The sequence below is a fragment of the Cetorhinus maximus genome, chromosome 15 (assembly GCF_964194155.1).
Source record: "Cetorhinus maximus chromosome 15, sCetMax3.hap1.1, whole genome shotgun sequence".
In the NCBI taxonomy this organism is placed as follows: domain Eukaryota; kingdom Metazoa; phylum Chordata; class Chondrichthyes; order Lamniformes; family Cetorhinidae; genus Cetorhinus; species Cetorhinus maximus.
The window spans coordinates 78,161,723-78,182,628 of NC_135893.1; the positions used below are offsets into that span (position 1 = coordinate 78,161,723).

The 20,906-nt window shown below is 43.0% G+C and overlaps 1 protein-coding gene across 1 annotated transcript in view; it reads right to left on the bottom strand.

Annotated features, from left to right (window-relative positions):
* The window catches only part of metrn (meteorin, glial cell differentiation regulator), a 51,277-nt gene that overhangs the window by 13,471 nt on the left and 16,900 nt on the right, over window positions 1–20,906 (bottom strand). The window contains exon 3 of the mRNA XM_078558696.1: window positions 3,463–3,522. Coding sequence (XP_078414822.1) covers window positions 3,463–3,522 — 60 coding nt within the window. The remainder of the gene's footprint in view (window positions 1–3,462; window positions 3,523–20,906) is intronic.

The following is a 20,906-nucleotide window of genomic DNA, read 5'->3' on the forward strand; positions in this document are numbered from 1 at the left end:
TTTTATTTTTGCATTGTTGCCAAGTAGACACTTCAATGCCTAGTGGATGGTAAGATGTTGAACTGTTGGTCAATGAGGAATTGGCATCGTGTGAATTCCTGAGGGTTTGTCCTGGGGAGTGGCAGTGGCTCCATGGAGCACAAACCTGTTTCTCTCACGATGACAGCATTCGACCCCCATTACCAATTTGTCAGTGCCTTTCCTGTTGTTAGTCAGCCAACCAACCCAGACAGCTGCAGCCCATGCTGAGATGGTGCATTCATAGGCATTCCCCTTGGAATGCAGCATCACAGGAAGAATGTGTAGAGGCGACATAGAGCAGGAAAAGCTGCTGGAAGAGGGAGGAGGAGGAGGAAGTGGCAATTAGGAGCTCTCAGCGGGAAGAGTTTAACGTTCAGAGTGTAGCCAACCACAAAATAAGCATTTCAAACCAAATTTATCTTGCAAAGCATGCCAACTGCATACAAACATAAACATTTCCTTATTGCTTGTTTACGGTGTGCTTTTGCTTGTCCCAATGCTGCTACACAAGTAGCTGCAGCATGGCTGTAGGAAGGCTGCTGAAATTCATTGGAGAAGACTGAAGGTGGCACTGGAGGACACCTTAGAATAACTCTGAGGCTAAGATGCCCAGCCTCAGAATGGGCTGCAACAGTCGGAGGTGGCTGGCTGACCAGCAACAGCAAGGACACTGGCAAAGCGACAATGGGAGGAGGCAGGGGGATGCGGAGAGGGCAAATGTCCTCATCTCGAGAGAGGACAGCAAGTTCATGCTCCCCACTACCACTGCCACTCCCCAGGACAAACCTTCAGCAGTCCTAGCAGTCTGTTGGAGGACACATCTGCTGCGGATCCCTGCAAGCCCCTTTCAACACTGGTATTCACAGCCATGACAGCAGAAGTGTGAGCTTGTGTGGCAGCCAGTGGGGCTTGTATTTCAGAAGTCTGAGTTTCCACTGCAGCCCTCAGACATTGGGTGGTTTCTGCCTGTGCTGCAATGGAAACTGAGACATCAGCCATCAGACAGCACACCATGTTCAGGTCTGCAAGTGTTCGCGTGGAGTCGGCCACCACTTCTACACTGTAAAACATGGGCTCCGAGCTCTACGCAAAGTCCTGTGTCAAGTTGGTGCTGGTCTCCTCTGTGCTCCTTGACATTCTGGCAGGTCTGCCAACGCACCAAGCATTTCAAAATGCTGAAAAATTAGACTTCTTCTGTAGCTCTTCGGAATCCTCAGGAGCAGAGCTCGTGTGGAACCTCATCCACCGACAATCTGACCTTGGTGCAACCGGGTCTCCTGCCCTGGCTGCAGATCCTTCATGCCCAATGTTAATCATATGCAAACTCCTTTTCTGAGTTATCCTTTTAAGGTACACACAGGGTGATATTTAATGGAGAAGACGAGGATCGTGCCCATCAGTTGGAGGGCCAGTGAGAGCTCTGTGTCGCCAATTTTAGGGAAGGCACTTCACAGGCCAGCTGCAGGCCCTCCTCCAGGATCTAGGACCCCAGAGGAGAGAGGGGGGGGGGGAAAGAAGTCTTGTCCGCCAAGAGCTGCCAACCAATCAGAGGCCAGCAGCTCTATTGAATGCAGTGCCATTGGGGGAGACAGTGGCTGTTGTTGGTAGGATATCCTCCAAGGCCTAGGGTTGTGGACAGACCCAGGCCTCAGGTAAGTGATGGCTCTCAGCGGGTGCCCTAACTTTCTGATGCCAGGATCAAGCCTTTGAACAAGAGACCCGCCTTTGCTCTCCCCAGATGCCCGCAAGCAGCCCACATGGGTTTGCTTGTCGTGCTCCCTGCATGGCAAACCCCTGCCTACTGCTGGTTTAATATAAGCAGTGGTGGGATGAAGCCCTTAAGTGGGCATTAATGGCCCATTCAAAGACCTCAATTGGCGGCGGGGCGAGAAAGCTACCCATGGGCCTTCCTGCCACAGACTTAATTGGGGTGGAGGCAGGAAGGTAGCAGGGTTCCCACCCGCCGCCAAACTCCTCACTGAGGAGGGCATTAAATTCCGTCCATAATGTCAAGTGTTTGAGCTGGTGGCTTGTGAAAGCAAGAGACAGTGGCCGGGATTTTCTGATCCTGTCGTGGTTGGACCCGACACGGGAGATTCGGTGGACCATCCAAAAGTCCACTGACTTTCGGCAGGACCAGACGATCCTGGCGATGGGCGGGGTTAGAAAATCCTGCCCCACGTTTCTTGTTCATAGTGTCTTTATGTTCTTCCACCTCTTGTTCTTCCATTACTGCCTGGCCAGATGGTAATTCTCGAGTATTTGGAAGGGGAAAGATGCAAGGGTAGGGTTGGCGCTCGGGGACAGCGGAGGGAGGTGGAATTGAAAGGAGCAACTTTACTCCATCTGCAGCTTTAAAATCAGGAGAGGTTGTGCGATGAGGGGGAAGTTGGATTTGAGAAGCACGATTTGGTATGTCATCGCCATTGATTTTTTCAGCTCCACTGCTGGCCACTGCTTCAGTCATGCACACTCCAAAGGTGGCAAGAGCCATCTCCATGATGATAAGGATACGCCTGTCCCCCCGCAGCAGTTAGCTCCTGGTGCCTGTGGTTATATTCCAACTTGTTCGACAAGAGAGAGGGAAGTGTGTCAATGAGTGTGGTGCAATGTGTTTGGCTGTCATGATATGACTGTCATGGTCAAATAGCTGGCAACGTGTGTCAGCTGCAAGATGTGAGTGTGAGGCTTGCAGCAGAAGCTATGAATTTTCAGGACAGCTTGAGATTGTTGGCTGATGAGTGGCACTTGGAGTGGGTAGTGGTGCAATTGGTAGAGTATGGCAGTTGCAGATGTATTCGCAGACTTTGATCATTGTCATGGGATCTTTTATGTCCACCTAAGAGCAGATGGAGTCTCGATTTAACCCACCTGAAAGACAGCACGTCTGACATTTCCGCACTCCCTCAGTACTGCACCAAAGTGTCAGCCTGGGTATGTGCTCCAGTCTCTGCACTGGGACTTCAATATTTTAATATTTAATAGTACCACCTCTTTCTCTCTGATTGTTAAATACAAAGATTTTCAGAATCAATATAAAATCATTTGTTATAGCTGTTATGGAAAATGTCAAATAAACTATGTTGAGACATTAATAAATAATTCACATCATCTTAGGTGCCTTTTAACATGTATCAATACATGCTTTAACAGTAAACTAATGAATATATTTACCATCCTATAAATAGCATCAGAAGCCAAATTCTCTCTCATTCCTGATGGAGCATCAATGATTATTCATGGAAAGCATAATTCATCAGTTAATTTCATTCCTCTTCCATACATCCATTCAGAACTCCCAACTTCACAGTCAGGTACTCTACCCTTTTAATATGTGCCCAATGTTCTACAGTATTATCAGTTACATGTGAAGAAAACTAGAAGAATGAAGGGAAAGGGGAACAATACAGAGTCATTGTGAAAATATTTCAAAGTACTTACCAAAATCACTTGTGCACACAGCCATAAGGACTTCTGTGTCGTTGCATGGTCTACACGCTCCTACAGTCAACACAAACAAGCATATTTAGTCTTTCTGTAGGTTTTTGGTTATCATGCAGAAAAAAAAACATGCCTACTGAGTAGGTGAATTCAAATTATTTTAAACTTAACAGAAATCAATTGACTGCCACGAAAATTGCAAACATTCTCTAATGTGGTCACAGAAGTGCAAAATTAGAATACTTTAGAAATCACTTGTTCATTAGTTCTGGTGTGAAATAATTTCTAGCTCCCGTCTGTTTTCTTTTGCTTCCTTGAAGGTGCTGATTCTTGCTGGGGTGTGGATCCATTGGTGCCTTGTCCGATTGGCCTATCTTAATTTTAAACCCCGGAAAGCTGACGTGATACATACGCACGCACGCGCACACACAAACACAAACACTTTACTGTTCGATACGAGAGCCCTGAGTTAGGCTTTTCCCCAAACTAGAAATGCTGACATATGGACCTAGAGCAATTGTACCCGTGAACTTCTGAACCATGGAAATTGTTGGTTTTCAGAAATTCCAGAGTCAGCCAACTTAAGCAGTCCCACCAGCAAAGGGTGGGGAGGTAGGGGCAGTGTTCAACATATTGAGGGTGGGGCAAGCACACTGAAAAAGCTGATAAGGGGTAAGGCAAGGTCATAACTTACTTACCTAATGGCGGGTGTAAGAGAGTGAGGTCCTTAGGTTGGAAGACTTTAATGTGCCAGCATACAGTTCAGAATGTGAGGTACTTTATACTTATGGCCATTGCGGGATCTTAAAACTTTCAGCTTTATCAGCATAGTTCCCTGGGCCAACAAGCGATGTGTTGCTATAATTGTGGAACTAGTGACATAATTACACGCTTGCCAGGCCAATAAGAAAGGTTAAGACATTGAACCAGCTGACAATGCTATTTTTTTCACCAAGGCAACATATATATTCCACACCTGTACTGTAGATTTTGGTAGGAGGAGGATAATTTGTTTCTGAAATCAAAAATAAATTATGAGCTGAATTTTTAAGCTCGGCAGACGGGTGTGCGCCTGACCTGATCGGACGCAAATTCGCACGAGATGACATTGGGCGCGCATCCCAATGTCATCCCATGCTCGCGTAATATTTTGGTCGGCGGGCGTGCGCAAAAGTCGGAAGCGTACCCGCCGACAATTAAGAGGCCCATTAAGGTTATTAAAGGTGCAATTGTTTCAAATTTTTCATGGTTCGTCCATGGTTAGCAGATGGGCGAATTGGCCATCATTTTTCATCAAACCTCATTGAAGGGCGGGATGAGATTTCCATTATTAAACGAAAGAAAAGGAAAAATCTATGGACAGCATTTTTATCACGCATGTGTTCAGGTGACTGATTGTGATGCTTGCACATTTTTCTCCTGATTTTACAAATTTTATTTAATGCTTTTCATGCCTTCAGCTCACTGAGGAGCCTTCAGGGAGCTTTCTCTCAGCGCTCACCCACGCCTGCGCAGATGTCAGCGCCCGCCCTCCTCCCTCCCCCACCACCCCAGCAGCATTGAGCTTCTTAGCACGTTACACGCTAACTAGCCGTTAATTGACCAGTCAGCGTGAAATTGTGGTTGGGGGCCAATTGCGGTTGGCAGTCCGTTCCCCGGCTGATCCCAGACCCACCGATCCCGCCCGCCCGCCAACCTAAAAATTCCGCCCTGTATCTTTCTTGAAGCTTATAGATGTTATCCTGTAATGAACACTAATATAATAACAAATCTCAGTTAATACAGAAATTAGAAGTTACTGCAAGCTCCTAGCAACCACAATTAAAGAAATGATTTTTTTTTTCCAGTTTTACAAATAAATCAGGGATTGCTTGGAAGCAGAATCTCCCTGATGAAGATTTGCAAACATTTGGAAGCTTTTTTAATGCATTAGTTGGAGCTTGGAGGTTAAATACAATTTTTTTTTCTTAAATCACTGGCTGTAAAACAGGAGAGGTTGGACCATTGACCAGTTTTAGACCAGCTTTTTTTGACAAAAAGAGAAAAAAAATCAGGCGCCAATTATCTATTTTTCACCCAATGCTAAAGTTAAATTATCTGCAAAGGCTTCAATTCAGTTTTGTGAAACTGAAATAACCAAAGCTTTAATTTGTCAAGTTTTCGGTTTCTGGAAAGTATTTTATTGAAAACATGTAATCTAGTTGTCAACTGGTGGGTTTTCTTTAATCATCTTTGGGAACAAAACATCCCAGGCCCACAAAGGCCTATTCAAAACCACCGTAATTTCAACAATCGTGTTTAGCCTAAATGGTATTTCTGGTCAATAAAGCCTCTCTTATTCTCAAATCAGTAAACCACAGCCAGAAGCTGTTCAATAACAGGAGTTTCTGTGTGATGCTTGATGCAAAAATAGTTCAAACCCTGTTCGATTACACTAAGCTACATTGTTGCATGTCCACCGGTGAAGGCAATCCCACTGGGACAATAACTAGGGAATACTTTCTGGGTAAACCCAGAATGTTGAAATACACTATAATGAGCAAACCACATAACCCTCAAAATGACTGGTAATGTCAAATCTAGGTCATACTGGAATATTTTCTGTGAACACTCAGTGTGTATTCTCGATCGATAGTATCACGTCCCTGAGAAACTAGGAACGCATTCAGGTTTTTAAAAAAAAAAATATATATATATAGCGATGGCCATCGGGTACTCGTTTCGATCAAGATGGAGCACAAATCAACACTGGGTGGGATGGCTACACATGTCCAATTGCTGTGGAGCAATATTTCATCCTCAAGTAAACTTACCCCACATACCACTGCATTTAGGTGATAAAGTTGTCATTTTTAACACATGCACAAGTGGAAAGATGCTCCCCAGTAGTAACAGCACGTTAAAATTACTGTTGTAGGTATGTTATTGTCTACCATATGTACAAGAACTTCCAAATCTCCCTGAATACCAACATTTACTAATCTATCATCTAAAAAAATATGCTTTACTATTCATCCTACAAAAGCAGACAGTTTCACATTCTCCCTCATTATAACCGCATCAGCCATGTTCTTGCCCAATCATTTCACCTGTCTATATCCCTTTTCAACCCCTTTGTATCCTCCTCGCAACTCACTTTCCCAAGTAGCTTTATATTGTCAACAAACCTGGATATATTGCACTCTGTCCCTTCAACTAAGTCATTAATATAGATTGTAAGTAGCTGAGGCCGAAGCACTAATCCTTATTTGCCCCATTAGTTACCCCCTGCCACCTCGAAAATGATCAATTCATTCCTACTCTTTTCTCACCATTAACCAATCCTAAATCCTTGCTAATACATTACTGCCCATCCCACGAGCCATAATCTTGTGTAACAACCTCTTGCCAATGTCCTCTGAAAATCCAAATATGCTGTATCCACTGGCTTCTCCCTTATCCGCCCGACTGATTAAAACCTCAAAAAAAAAAATCTTGCCTTTAATGTCTCCTTTCTTTGGCAAATAGTGACACAAGAGCCTTCGAGCTTGCAACAGGTCTTTGACTGAGAGTAATAATCATTATTGTGGAAAATTCAAAGATGTTCTCCACTAGCACCCAGGTAATACGGAGTGATTATTGTAAGCAGTTCTGTTGAAATTGCCTACCATATGTGCGCTTAGATAATCACAAAACAGGCCCAGTCACACTCAACAACACCTTAAGTTTTTGTCTGTTTTATAAGGCAGAGGTGTATTGTCATTCTGGTCAAGATTGAAACCTTATGATGCTTGAAACTCCAATTTTTTGCTCTCGGTTTGGCATACCCGCCTTGGGGGAAAGTGCCCCAAAAGGCACGATTTATGCACTGGGGTGAGGGGGTTGGGTCCACCCTCAGATGCAGATCAGAGGCGGCCAGAGGGTCTGTTGAGTGCTGAGGCGGACTGTTTAAATGTCCCATCTCAGTTTTCTGGGACTTTATCTCGGTTCTTTAGTTAAATATTAGGCACTATAGCCCTCACCCTTCACATCCCACCACCCCCCACCTACTCTCCATGCCCCATGCATGCCAACTCATGCCCATCCACTTCCATGGCCCTTTATAGCCTCCATGCCAACTTAATTCCAACTCATGCTGACCATAGACCCCAGCAACCACCCTTTGCCCTTACACCATCCATGCCAATTCACCCAGTATCCACTATGGGCAGACCTCAGGAGCCATGTTGAGATGAAATAAAATAAAGATTTAAATATCTATTACAGCTTTCACTAAAAATAAAAAAACACTCCCAATCAAAACTTCAAAAAGCCCCTCAAGTACTTAATACCTCATCAAAACAAACAGACATGTACTCATAACCCCACAACTAATTATTTAATAACTTCTTTGAGCTGTCAATCAAACTGTCAAATTACAATCCCCTCTGCTGGGATAATTGTTGGTTGTGGAAAGCAGCCAGACATTAATAATGATACAACGATAGCCCTTGGGGTCACATCAACAAACAACTATTGTAACTACCAGAACGGATAGTTTTCAACTCTCACTGATGCGGGCAGGCTGTTTTTTCAAAATTTTAAAAGACTGCGGTTTAAATAACTTGATAGCTTGACAGTTCTACATACCTTATCCACCATTCATGAGCATTTACCATAAATTCTGAACACCCACACTGTGGATTAACGTCTATGCTACAGCAAAAATTGGGTCCTTTTGAACTCATGTTATGGAAGTAAGTGTGTTGATGTTCAATATTAAATTTCATTTTCATCTGCTGAACTCATATCGGAACTTCTTTAAAAAGGCAGTCTCGACTGTTAAAACAAAGACACTGGTTTAATATGGCTGCCACAGGTCATCTGACATTTTGGGACTGCAAGCTGGCTAAGCATCTGGAAGCTTCTAAAAGTGGACTACAATGAATATGCTTGAACATATCCTTGTGGAATGTTGCATCTGACCTTGTCAGGACTAACCCCAAAACAGCAAGGGCAATAAGGCCTCAGACTTTCTACCTCCAGGCCCACCAAGTAACAAAGGAGAGCTCAAGAAAATGATTATGCACAAGGGAAGCGCTAAGGACCTCTATCTGCCTCTATTGTATGTCAATGGTTTTTGACTATGAGGGCAAACTACTTCATTAACATGAATATACAATTGTTTTCCTTGCATATCAATGCCTGAAACCCTCTGATTTGAGAGTCTTTTATTGTAAAATCCTGTTGATTTTGAGACAGGAACATCTGAAAGCAGCAACAAAGCTGCTTGCCTCGCTCTCTTTCCACTAAGCTAGACCCTGCCTGCTTATATCGTCCGGTAGACAGCAGAGAAATCCTAAAGAGGACTTCAAATTCCAAAACTATTTCCAGGAAAAAACCAAGGGCTACCACTTTAAGAATGGCCTGAGACACAAACAACAGCAAAGGACTCAGTGAACTTTTTATATCTGAGCTCTGAAGAAGTCAAAAGGGCTCAAAACTCTCCACAGCTGCTAATATCTTTACCTGGATGGGTTTTTAACACAATAAAAACTAAACCCTTATGTGTTTAAACTCAAGAAAGCCTACCTGTAGGAGTACTTTGCAATCTGCAGATAAGCAAGTAAATGCGTACACTGAATTGACACATTCGCTCTTATAAATTTCAAAAAATGCTGTTATGTTCAACCGAGGAGTGGGGAAGAGAGGAGAGTCCTTGCACCCTTCCTCATCTGCTTCTAAAACTTAGCACTGAGTTCAAATGGCCCCATTGTGTCTGGGTTTCCCACCTGTGAGATTCATGCCCCACCCGACTTCCCCTATTGAAGAAAATGGGATCTATTGAAAATGGGGGTGGGACTTCTGGGTCCAGGTCCCGTCCACCATTTTTAAAGGTCTGCAGAGTCTCCACAACTTCATGAAAATCCAGTCCTTAGTCCCTGAGCCAGGTGTTGGTCATAACTGTCAATTTAACTGACTAGTAACATTGCTATCTGTAAGGCATATATTCAAAATGCTTCAGACTTCACCTCCAGTGAACAAGAACCTTGACCTTGAATACATCTGTAACATCATGAAGCTATTCAGACAGCTGATTGATTACGCCAATCTAAAACTGTTAATTAAACTGGGCGTTCAGTGCTCAGGTCGTATCCCTAATGCACTAAATGGTATCCTGTAAAATATAATCCATCTTGGATGATCCATGCACACTCAACCAGTGTCAGCACAAACAACATCCACCTAAGAGTGGGTTTTGAGTTAGTTACAATTCACCTACTTACCAATATGATGTGGCGGGGGGGTTGCAACAGAATCATCCATTTTGTCTTTCATATTCCATCATACCATGTGTCACATAACTCGTTCCCTTCTAACCATTGTTTAATTCTGCCCTCCTATGTTTCCAAATGGAGTATCCATGGGAAAGCCCACAAAGATGCCTGCCATGCAGCAATAAAAGGTCACACAGGACAAGTGAACTAATTACGTTCAATCCATCATCATTGGGTTTGAATGTGGAGTTCAAATTATGCCACTGCGTCGCAATACAGCCTTATATATATATTTTAAATGTCAAAAAGTAACGGCTCGTACTATTTCAAAGAGACAGGTGTTCATTCAGAAAAAGGTTTATTTTTTTATATCTTGAACAGGGTGTCCTTGCCTATGCTGAAAGGAACAGTAATTTTAACCTGTTTAATTGTACACTTGACTTCTCAATAACCTGAACGGAGAGAGGGCTTCGTTTCCACCACATGAAGGGAACTTTAAGCTTCTTGCTGCAGCATGACACCCACATTTAGTTCCAGCAGTGCAAGATTTAAGAGAATCCGCAGGTGATTTTTCCAAGTTCCTTTAGACACTAAAGAGCCTCCAACGAAGCCAAGATGGGACCCCAAGCTGAAACACTGTTTTAGCCCATGATTCACACTAAATGGCAAGTGGGTAAAGGAGTTGACATGTGCGCTAGGAATGGCCGCCAAAAGGATTATTAATAGGGTTGCCAGTCCTCCAGGATTGGCCTGGAGTCTCCAGGAATTAGGGATCAATCTCCACAATGCTGATGTGTGCAAGTCTGGAGAAAAATCATTGGGACGTTCAAACAATTGGCTTTTATATTGTCTTTTTCTTTGAAAATTTTTCTTCACCAGATATAAAAATATTGAAATGGAGGAAAATGCCTGTTTGACTGACAGTCAAGCACCATCCAATTGGGAAATGAGTCATTTTGCTTTCCAATTGGAGTAGGAAGGCAGTGTGTCACAAGGATGGATGTGTTGGCCCGGTGGGAGCGTGGGGGCAAGTCATGTGATAAAACCTCCAGGAATACAGTTAATCATAGTTGGCAGCCCTAATTATTAAGGATCCGAATTGCCTGCTAGCACTTATTAAAGAGACTGCGTGACATTTTGGTAGTTAACACTCAGCCCTCTTTTAAAACAGAACAGTTGAACAGGAGTAAACAAGTCATTGCTGAGGATTGTGAAAGCTATCACTTTTTTTGGGGAGAGTTTTCTCCCCATCGGGATAACTGAGTGGGTGCGGGTCCACGCTGCCATTTTAAGTGGGCAGGCCAGTTAAGGTCCGCCCAGTGTGATGCGCACCCGGAAGCGCTGAGCACTCCCTACGCGGGCAGGGGGCAGTGGGGGTTGGGGCGGGGGGGGGGGGGGGGGGGGTGGAGAAGGAGGAGGAGGGAGAGTCAGGGCCTGCGCTCTTTCGTGCATGTGCACGAAAGAGCGCAGAAATCTCCCTGAGGCACAGAGCTGCCTCAGGGAGGTCACTTTGGGTATAAAAAATTGAAATAAAAGGAAAACAAAATTATTCAGACACGTCCCCCCACGTGACAATGTCCCGCCCATGGGTGAGGTTTCATGATCAATGTGAAGGCCACCTGGGCTCTTCGCCTGCCCACCAACCTTAAGGTTAGACGAGCAGCTCTGTTAATTCTTTTAATTGGTTGTTAAATGGCCTTAATAGGCCTTTGACAGTTCGGCGGGCACGCAGCTGACTCCAGTGCACACCCGAACTGAAGATCGGAATGACGTGTGGTGATGTCAGGACACACGCCCGATGTCACCGCGTGTCATTTTATGCATTGGCGAGCAGGGCCCACCCTCACACACTGACCAGAAGATTCAGGCCATTGTTTACTTACCACTGGAGGTCTAAAGAGAACTTTTGAAACATATGGGGGAACTTTGTCAAGTCTTCATTAACACTCAGTAGCATTTTGTTTCCTGGAAATTCACCGAGGACTTCACCTTAAAAGAGTAAGTGCTGTGATATCCCACCTTAAAGGAGTAACCAGGAGAAAGGCAGTGCTTGGATCATTGACATCTTGCTAGGGGTCCCCTTTGGCCTAGAGAAGGAAAGGGAGAGGGGCACGGGAACATAGGGCTTAGGAGCAGGAGGTGGCCATTTGGTCCTCCTGTCTGCTCCATCATTCAATAAGATCATGGCTGATCTGAATGTGGTCTCAGGGCCATTTTCCTGTCTGCACCTAACCTGCGCCCCTCCCCCCAAATAACCCTCGACTCCCTTGTTTAAAGGGCATTTAAGAATCAACCACATTGCTGTGGGTCAGGAGTCACATGTAAGCCAGACCAGGTAAGGAAGGCAGATTTCCTTCCCTAAAGGACATTAGTGAACCAGATGGGTTTTTATGACAATTGGCAATGGTTTCATGGTCATCAGCAGCCTTTTAATTCCAGAATTTAAAAAAAATTGAATTCAAACCCCACCATCTGCCGTGGTGGGATTCGAACAGTCCCCAGAGCATTACCCTGGGTCTCTGCATTACTAATCCAGTGACAAAACCACTGTGCCCCTAGTTCCAGTGTCCCCGGCAAGTGGAAACATCCTCTCGGTATCTACCCTATCAAGTCCCCTCAGGATCTTATATGTTTCAGTAAGATCATCTCTGATTCTTCTAAACTCCGATGGGTACAGGCCCAACCTGTTCAACCTTTCTTCATAAGATAAACCCCTCATCCCAGGAATGAGTCGAGTGAACCTTCTCTGAACTGCTTCTAACACAATTATATCTTTTTTCAAATAAGGAGACCAAAACCGTACACAGTATTCCAGATGTGGTCTCACCAAGGCTCCGTACAGCTGCAGTAAAATTTCCCTACGTTTATGTTCCATTCCCCTTGCAATAAACACCAACATTCAACTTCCCTTTCTAACCACTTGCTGCACCTGCATACTAACATTTTGTGATTCATGTAGCAGGACACCCAGATCCCTCTGTATCACAAAGGACGTGAAGCCAGGCAGAACAGCACCAGTTACCTCAGTAGACAGGAATGGGAGAGCGAGGTGTATTCCTTGTCCCCCAACCCACCCTTGGGTACAAAACATCTCTCTTTCTCTGGCACTCATCCACCAGCACCTCCATGTGCCACATCAGGGAACCTCTCATTCGGTCCCTGAGCCATCCTGAGTGTCAGCCAGCACGCTTCATGCCTTTCAGTGGAATTAGGTGCTTGAGGCCCAATTATACTGCCCCACAAAAATTGCTTCTATCAGCACTTGGAATGTTAAACCTGAAGGTGTCTATTTTAGCATTTTCACACAAGTTTAAATTATTGTAATCAACAATTAGGTTACAAATTGCATGCCAGACCCAGACTTCCAAACAGGCGTGTCTTATTAGCACAGCGCCTATTTTCGCCAAAATAACCCCCAGTGTGTTTAAAGAAGCAAAGTCTTAGTTAATGGATATTAACTGCTTGCTCCAAATCCTATCCTTTGACCACTGGGAGTAGGTATCTTTGACATTTAAGAGAATTTTCAACTTAGCTGAACACTGTCAGTGCCAAATACAATCAAGAACTGGCTGCACTCCACTGCAAGGCACAAAGCTAAGCATCATTGTCCCATATGGTACCTCAGACAAACCAAACACCCACATTACGGAAAAATATACATGCACTGATATGAAACAAATTGGCCTACACTTAATCTCTAATGCACTAATCCTACACAGGCAGTCTGATTTTGGTGACAATGCTGTAAGGAAAATAATGCGTAGTTATTGCCCCCACGGACTGCAAGACTTACCTTGTCTACTTCTTTTAAATTCCCAGAGGCCACAATGCCACTTCAGTCTTTTAGACTCAGAACTCATCCAAGCCCAACAGTGGCCAGGATTTCCAGCTCGGCGTGTGCCCAACCTGCACGAGCGTGAAATAGCGTCCGATGACATCAAGCGAGCGCCCAATGTCATCGCGCACTCACGCGATATTTTGATTGGCAGGCGCACGCGGGACTTGGCAGTGCACCCACCAACAATTAAGAGGGCTGCTACGGTTGGCAGGCGGGCGAATAGGCCAAGCAGCCATTGCATTTTTTGCAAAACCTCATCCACGGGCGGGATGAGGTTTCAACCAGTGATTTAAAAAATTAAAACTCATTTTTAACATGTCCCTGCTCACGCGACAGAATCACCTGAGGGGACATGTTTTCCTTATTTTTCCATTCTTTATTTGTAATGTTGAAAATCTTCAGCGCCCTGAGGCAGCTCTGTGCCTTCAGGGAGCTTTCACTAAGCGCACCCTCGCACATGCGCACACTTCAGCGCACGCCCTCTTCCTGCCCCCACCCCTACAGCGCTGAGGCTCTGAGCATGCCTTTCATGCTAGCTGGCTGTTAATTGGTCATTTTCGCAACCGCGAATGGACTGCTTGCCGCGCCCTAGCCGAGAGGTAAAAATCCTGCCCAATATGTATTTCCCCACCCCCATCATGTCCAGTGCAGTCTTTGCAGGCTCAAAGAACATTTTCCAATTAATAACAGCTCTGCAATGATGTGTCACAGTCCAGATAAAGATAGAATGAGGTATGGTGCCACAATCTTCCGACTCAGAGGCCATTACGATAGTATGAAACCACACTGACGCTTCAGTACAGTGGTGAGGGAATGCTGCCCAGTCGGAGGTGCTGAATCAACAAAACAGATGTATGCAGGGGTAGAATTTATTTTACTCCTAATGATAATGTATAGAAAAGCCTTTTGATTTATACTTCAGTCTCAGAAAATACAGAAGAAAATTCGGGTGTGTGAAGAGCAAATAGTCTTTAAAAATAAAACACGTTTTTGGGATGTCTACTTTACATTTAGAATTTTCCAGAAAATCCAGTTAAAACTGGACTGTCCAGTCCAAAACCAGGTGAGTAATAACACTAGGTGCAGCTATACTTCAAAGATAAGTCACACAATGAGAAAAGCAAAAGAAATCAATGACAAGCACATTCTTTTAGTTCAGTTAGTTTTGCCATCTTTTTATCCCAATTGACTGCCAGAAATCTGATCAAAGCACTTTTACACTGGCTGTGGGGCAAAGACATTTGGTACCGACTCACTGTACTTGCTCAGAACATCCTCTTTATCTTTAGGGCAGAACTGTATATCAATAAAAAACTGAGGCTGTGGCTGCTGTCAAGAAATGGAAAGCTGTCGTAGGGATGTAAAGGCAGGGCCATCATTCTGCCCAAATCCAACTAAACAAGCACCAGCATAAAACGTGACTTCAGAAGCTTACTAAATGAGTGTAATTAGTTCAAGGGCCTTCTTCAAATAAACAATCTTTGGTATGTTTGTTAACTTTTAGAAAATGTAACGTTGGGTGTGGGGTTAGGGGGAGAAATTCCAGCTGCAAAAAAATTTGCTCCATCACTGTATTAATGGTTAAATGCTTTTGGAATTAAACAACGACTCACGACCTAATAGCCTCAAACACTTTGTTGGAATTAGAGAAGTGTAAACAGTTTCAGGCTGGAGCCCATCAGACACCTCCAGCTGTACTTTATGACCCCACCTTAACTCCTTTAGGCTTGTTTGATGGATGGCTTAAGTCAGGCTGTGTAGCCCCTATTGAATCTGATTGAACCTTCAGGAGTCACTTGATCTTCAGTCTGGGTATGCGTTTTCAGTATTATTCCTTCATAAGTTTCAACACATGAACATATTCACCTTACAAAAACTGTTGTATGGCATCAGGTAAACTTTCAAAAAAAAATAGACACCTCCATCAGACTGGAACTTCTCATTAATCTGATTGAAGCCACTCAGATAATTCCTACCACAAAGTTAAAGGGAACAAGTTAAATTAAATTCCTAGCCTTTAAGTGCAGCCGTCAAGGGGGCAACTTTACTGGCAGGAACGCCCGTTAAAAGAATTCTAAATGTCATCATTTACTGAACAGCTTCAAATTTACAATTAAAATTGAATGTAATAACTCCTTAAAAGTCCAAGTTTTTAGAATGTTTTCATCCTTACTTAATTTGTTTAAACTCTTAACTTAGCTTTTTATGATCTCACCACAAATTCCCCCTGAGCATTTTTCTTTCAGCAAGTTATTGTCGTGGGTGTTTTAAAATATAAGTTACACACATTTAAGGAAACATTAACAGGACACATTCTTTAACATAAAAATACAGTACAGCAGCATTACATTGAGCTGCAGTCAATAGTGCTGCAGAACAATGCCTGCAATTTGTCACCCGGCTGCATTCCCCATTTCAGCCATGCTACTACAGGGAAAAGTCAAGCAAAGTCACAGGGAGGGCTCAGCATTTACAAGTACCCATGTCTCTCACACAGCTCTAAATACATTGGAAGCATTGAGTACCACAATTCACCCACGCAATCTCTTGCCACAATTTGTGGTGGAGGAGGCGGGATAAAGGGGTGTGGGTCAGGCAGTGGGAGGTAAGAGGGAAATGCATTTGCTCAGCTTTAAAAATTAACATTTTGAGAATCAAAAGTACAATGGTGGTGTTCTGAAAGTATGTGCTTAAGTACAAACCTAAAGTTGGATTTTCTTATGAGCTTTTGCTTATAGGATGCAGTCCTTCTTGCTATCTAAAAAAATTGTCAATCAGTTTGTAACAAATTGTAAGCCCTCATATTTATAGGAAAGAATGTACCATGGCCCATTTCTAAGAGCCATGTAATTAAATATTGCAATGAATATGTTTTGTCTGATTATTGCATAGATTATTAAATACCTGATTGTCGAGTATTATTAGTCCAGTGAGGTCTATATTAGTCAATATAGGATAATTGTGCAAGTGATTTGGTTTTGAGCAAGTTAAAATCTCACCCACACTCTTTAAAGACATGGATTAAAAGCATTGCTACCGTCTATAACGCATTTACAACAGGTTAGATTTGGGCTGCTTAAATGGGTTTGAGTATAACACCTGCATTGGCTAAATCAACAGGTTAGGGAGCAATTAACAGATTAGTACAATGGGGCGAATTGGGAGGTGGCCAATAAAACCTTACACTGCAAAGAAAATTACTCATATTACTAGACTTATAACAGGCTTCTGCAGAAATAAATGGAGACTTTAGCCCGAATCTTCAGAGAAGTGGCAATCATCATCAAAGTGTCGTCCCACCCCTACTTTTCTGTCCCACGCTGGAGCTCCGCATTTCTGGCCGGTTTTTCTGATCCCGGCTTCCATCCAACTACTTCCATTGGACTGTCAGGGGGAGAGAAGCCGCGCCCCATTTTTACAGCATTAGCTGCCGAATTCTGCTAAGTGTTGCGGCATTTAAACAGCTTTTCTGTGTGTTCATGAATGAGTAGGTGTGTAAGTCGGTAGGGTGGGTGAGGCAAGTGGGTAAATGGGTGGGGTGGCAGTTGAGTAGGTGGTGGTTGGGGGGGGCACTAGTCAGGCTGGGGGGGGGTTAGAGTCAGGTGGTGGGGGCTGGTCAGGTCAGGTTGGAGTCTGGGGGATTGTAGTCAGGTCGGGGGTGTCAGTTGTATAGTTACACAGGAGTTAGACTAGGATTTTTCTGTCTAGCATTTCCTGGGTAACATTTCCTATCCAGGTAAGTAAGTCCGAACGTTCTGAAGTCTCCGACTCCAACTCAAAGTTGGAGACATTTTTCCAGAGGGTCCCAGAGAGCAGGGGATGGAATTCAAACTTCCCAGGCAATTCCAAAGGAATCATTGTGGCAGAGTCCCGAACTGCATCTCAGGCCGTACATCTGATCTCTTGACGATCTGGAGACCGGATGATCAGGGCCAATAAATTCCTATTCATTTAACAGAAGCTCACAGTGCAAAAGGTATGCAGTGTTAGCAAGAGGAGAACGCAAGAGTCCAAAACAGTTCCTGTAATGTCAAATATTTTATTGAACTAACCTTTACGATCCCTAGTTAGAGAAGGGTTTCAATAAACCAAGATGTTAATTCAGCACTGAGGAGAAGTTCGCCTTATATTCCAGTAATACCTTGGCCTGAAATGACCTCAATCCCATTTATGCCAATATTTGCACTGGTTTCTAGGCTAATCTTGCTGATGGGAAGTTAAGCACAAATGCAAGCTCATTTGCCTACACCAGAATGTAAAAGCCAGTGTAAAACAAATGCAAGAGTTGCACTATTGATAAGTTAATAACACAAGTGTAAAAAGGTGCACGCTGTCTTTGGCCACGTGCCTCAGAGATGTTTACCTCTGCTAATCCTCCAGCAGTGCTATACAGATCAGAGGCATACCCAACGGGAAGCCTATTCCAGCGATGTATTCATTCCAAACACGTGAAGGGGATGGCTGAAAACATTTGGGTACATTGCGATGGATTGCACTTTGGTGAAGCATAGTGCAGGTCCGCAGCGCAAGATACATTTAAAAACTCTGTGAAGATTGCTATCAAAATCCACAAATCTCAGCTCTGCAGCTAAATCTCGGCTTAAATTTACGTAAAGAAACTGTGATGGGGAGCAGGGCTCCCGTGTAAAATCAGTCTTTGGAACTTACGTGAAAATTTTCTTGGGGCTTAAAAACGTGCAACGTAACTCTCTCACTGTTATTGCAGCAAACGTTAAGAAATTGCAGGCATTCCGATTTAGTGCTGATCTTTGCACTACACCAAAACCAACTTTTGTACTTTTTGACTGTAAACTTTTCAGAAGAGCTAGTCTCACTCCACTAGTTGGCTATAGTTTTATTATTATTGATTTGAGTCAATATGTTGAACTATATAGTTCCTAGTAACCATGCTGTTGCCTTTTCCCTAATATGAATATTATTACTGATCATACACCAGTAAGCAGAACTCCAATGTGAGAATGTATGGATGCCAGCTAAACATTGACTGTTCTCCGAAAAGATTCCGATATTGAGGACAGTATTTCTGGTGCACTTTATTTCACTATATAAGTGAAAAATGTGACATGCATGAAGAAATGAAATCATGTGTTTAAATGTTGTCCTCCATCCCACTTTTTTGATACCTTGAATACGCTCAAATCAGTAAACCTCGCCCACTACTTGGATTACTATCACCTCTAGGGACAACCTGGTACTTCTAGCCAGACAAGTTAGTTAAAAGAAACATTTGTGCTGAATTTCAACAATTCCAAAATCACTTATCTCCTGACCAATCTACACACTCCATGTGTTGTTAATTGTTGCAGTGTTCCACATACTCTGCATGTGACATGGGTCACATGTTAAAGGATGGTTTCCAGCTGTACTGAAACTCAACTCCGCCAAGTAACACAATACACAGGTGGTTTAAATTTAACTCTTTTGTCCTGTGCTTCAATACCACTTCTTTCAAAGTGTGCACCTCTGCCTTATAAATCCAGCGTCGGATTGTTTTTACAAAGACCTATAGTGAGTGTCCTTTCCTCACTGAATACAACACACTTAACCAACATGAAAGATACAATGAACAGTTTGTTAATCTTAAGGGTTTTTGTGAATGTTAATAAATGAACTTTGCTTAAAAAAAAGTTGGAGATCATGCTCTTCCAAAATTATGTCTGAATAAAAGATTATGGATCAACTGTTCCAAAAATTCTGGTTTCACTCAACTCCTAAACACGACATGGCTTAAGTTAAAATGAGTGTTGGCTGTGTTTGACTTTTTTTTTCCTCCAATGTCTTAAATCCAGACTGCACCATATGGACTGCAAAAGGTCTATTCTTGTGATAACAATAGTGGCAAAACGAAAACTTATATCCAAAAAGGGGTTAGCTTCCCTTCTTAAAGAAAATGACATCTGTAAATCTGCATAACAGATTGTTCAGAAACAAACAACAAATTTTTTTTTTGCAGCCCTGTTATTTTTGCCAATTTACTGAAAATGGCACAAATGTCCTTAGAAATTGTTATTTCTCCTTTTCACATTTAACAAGAATTTGCAACATGAATAGCATTAATGCAGCTCAGCTGTTTGGTTTTTTTTGAACAAGAGGAATTTGACTGGGGGAGCACATGCTCAGTATTGTTAAAGATAAATGAACCATGCACTAAAGGTTAACCTTTTCCCCCACTACTTGAGTGAAATGGAGACTTTTTTTTCCATACAAAAAAAACCGAGGTGAAAAAAGAACCTATTGAAGAGCTGGGCTGAAGGATTCAGAGTTTTGCATTTGAAAACACAAAAAGAACCTTTCACTATTTGATAAATGTGGAGATTGGTTATACAACTTAAATATAGAGGATACAGCAGTGGTGGAGGTGCATCATTTGAGTTTATTTTCACAATTCAGATAGGACTATAAATATATGAATTATGAAGCTTTTATTACTGGAATCAACTCTCAATCCATTCCATAGATAATAGCACTCCAAAGCAGCAAGAGCTAACATTTCTGTAAATTATTTTGTTACATCCTATTAGGAGATATGGCAATAATTTCCATGCATCTTGGTCTGGGAACCTGTGCTTCTGATCAGGAATAGCTAATAACTACAGGCAGAATGGGGAGTTGAGGCCACAATCAGATCACCCACGATCTTATTGAATGGCAGAGCAAGCGCGAGGGGCTGAATGGCCTACACCTAATTTTATTTTCGTATGGGTGGGTGTGTTCCTTTCACATGTATAATGGTCATTTTTATTGGTGAGAGTCACGAATATGAAAATGAAATAAATGCTTCATTAACTTTGTTTATCCATAAATATAACCCAGTCAGTAACTTGATGAAATGCATCATGTCATGTGTGACTTACATGTCAGAGCTTTCTTTTCAAGTGCAGGCAGAAAAACAAAAGATTTGTCAAACAATTTTTAAAAAATATATATACACAGACCTTTTAGACCTTGAACATATGCTGTTAAAACATCATATGTTCAAACTGGGGTCCTCGCTCAATGAGGAGATCCTGGACTTCCATCCGATTCCTACCCACCGATCATCAGATGATTAAATTTGTTCATAGTTGTTGACTAACCAGCATATCATTTATATTGCTCTTTGCAAATTGAGCAAAAGAACCCCCCAATATTTTCTGTAACGTTAACACCATTTTTCTCTGGGGGGTTGACATTGGGCAGAATTTTATGGCCCCTCCCATCGGCGGGATTTTCTGGTCCCGCTGAAGTCAGTGGATTTTCGAACGGCTTGGCCCATTTTACAGTTTCGCCCCCACCGTCGCTCATTGTCTTTTGGTCACTAACACAGGGATTCCCCATGTGTGTCAATAGCTATAGGGGATTCCCAAATA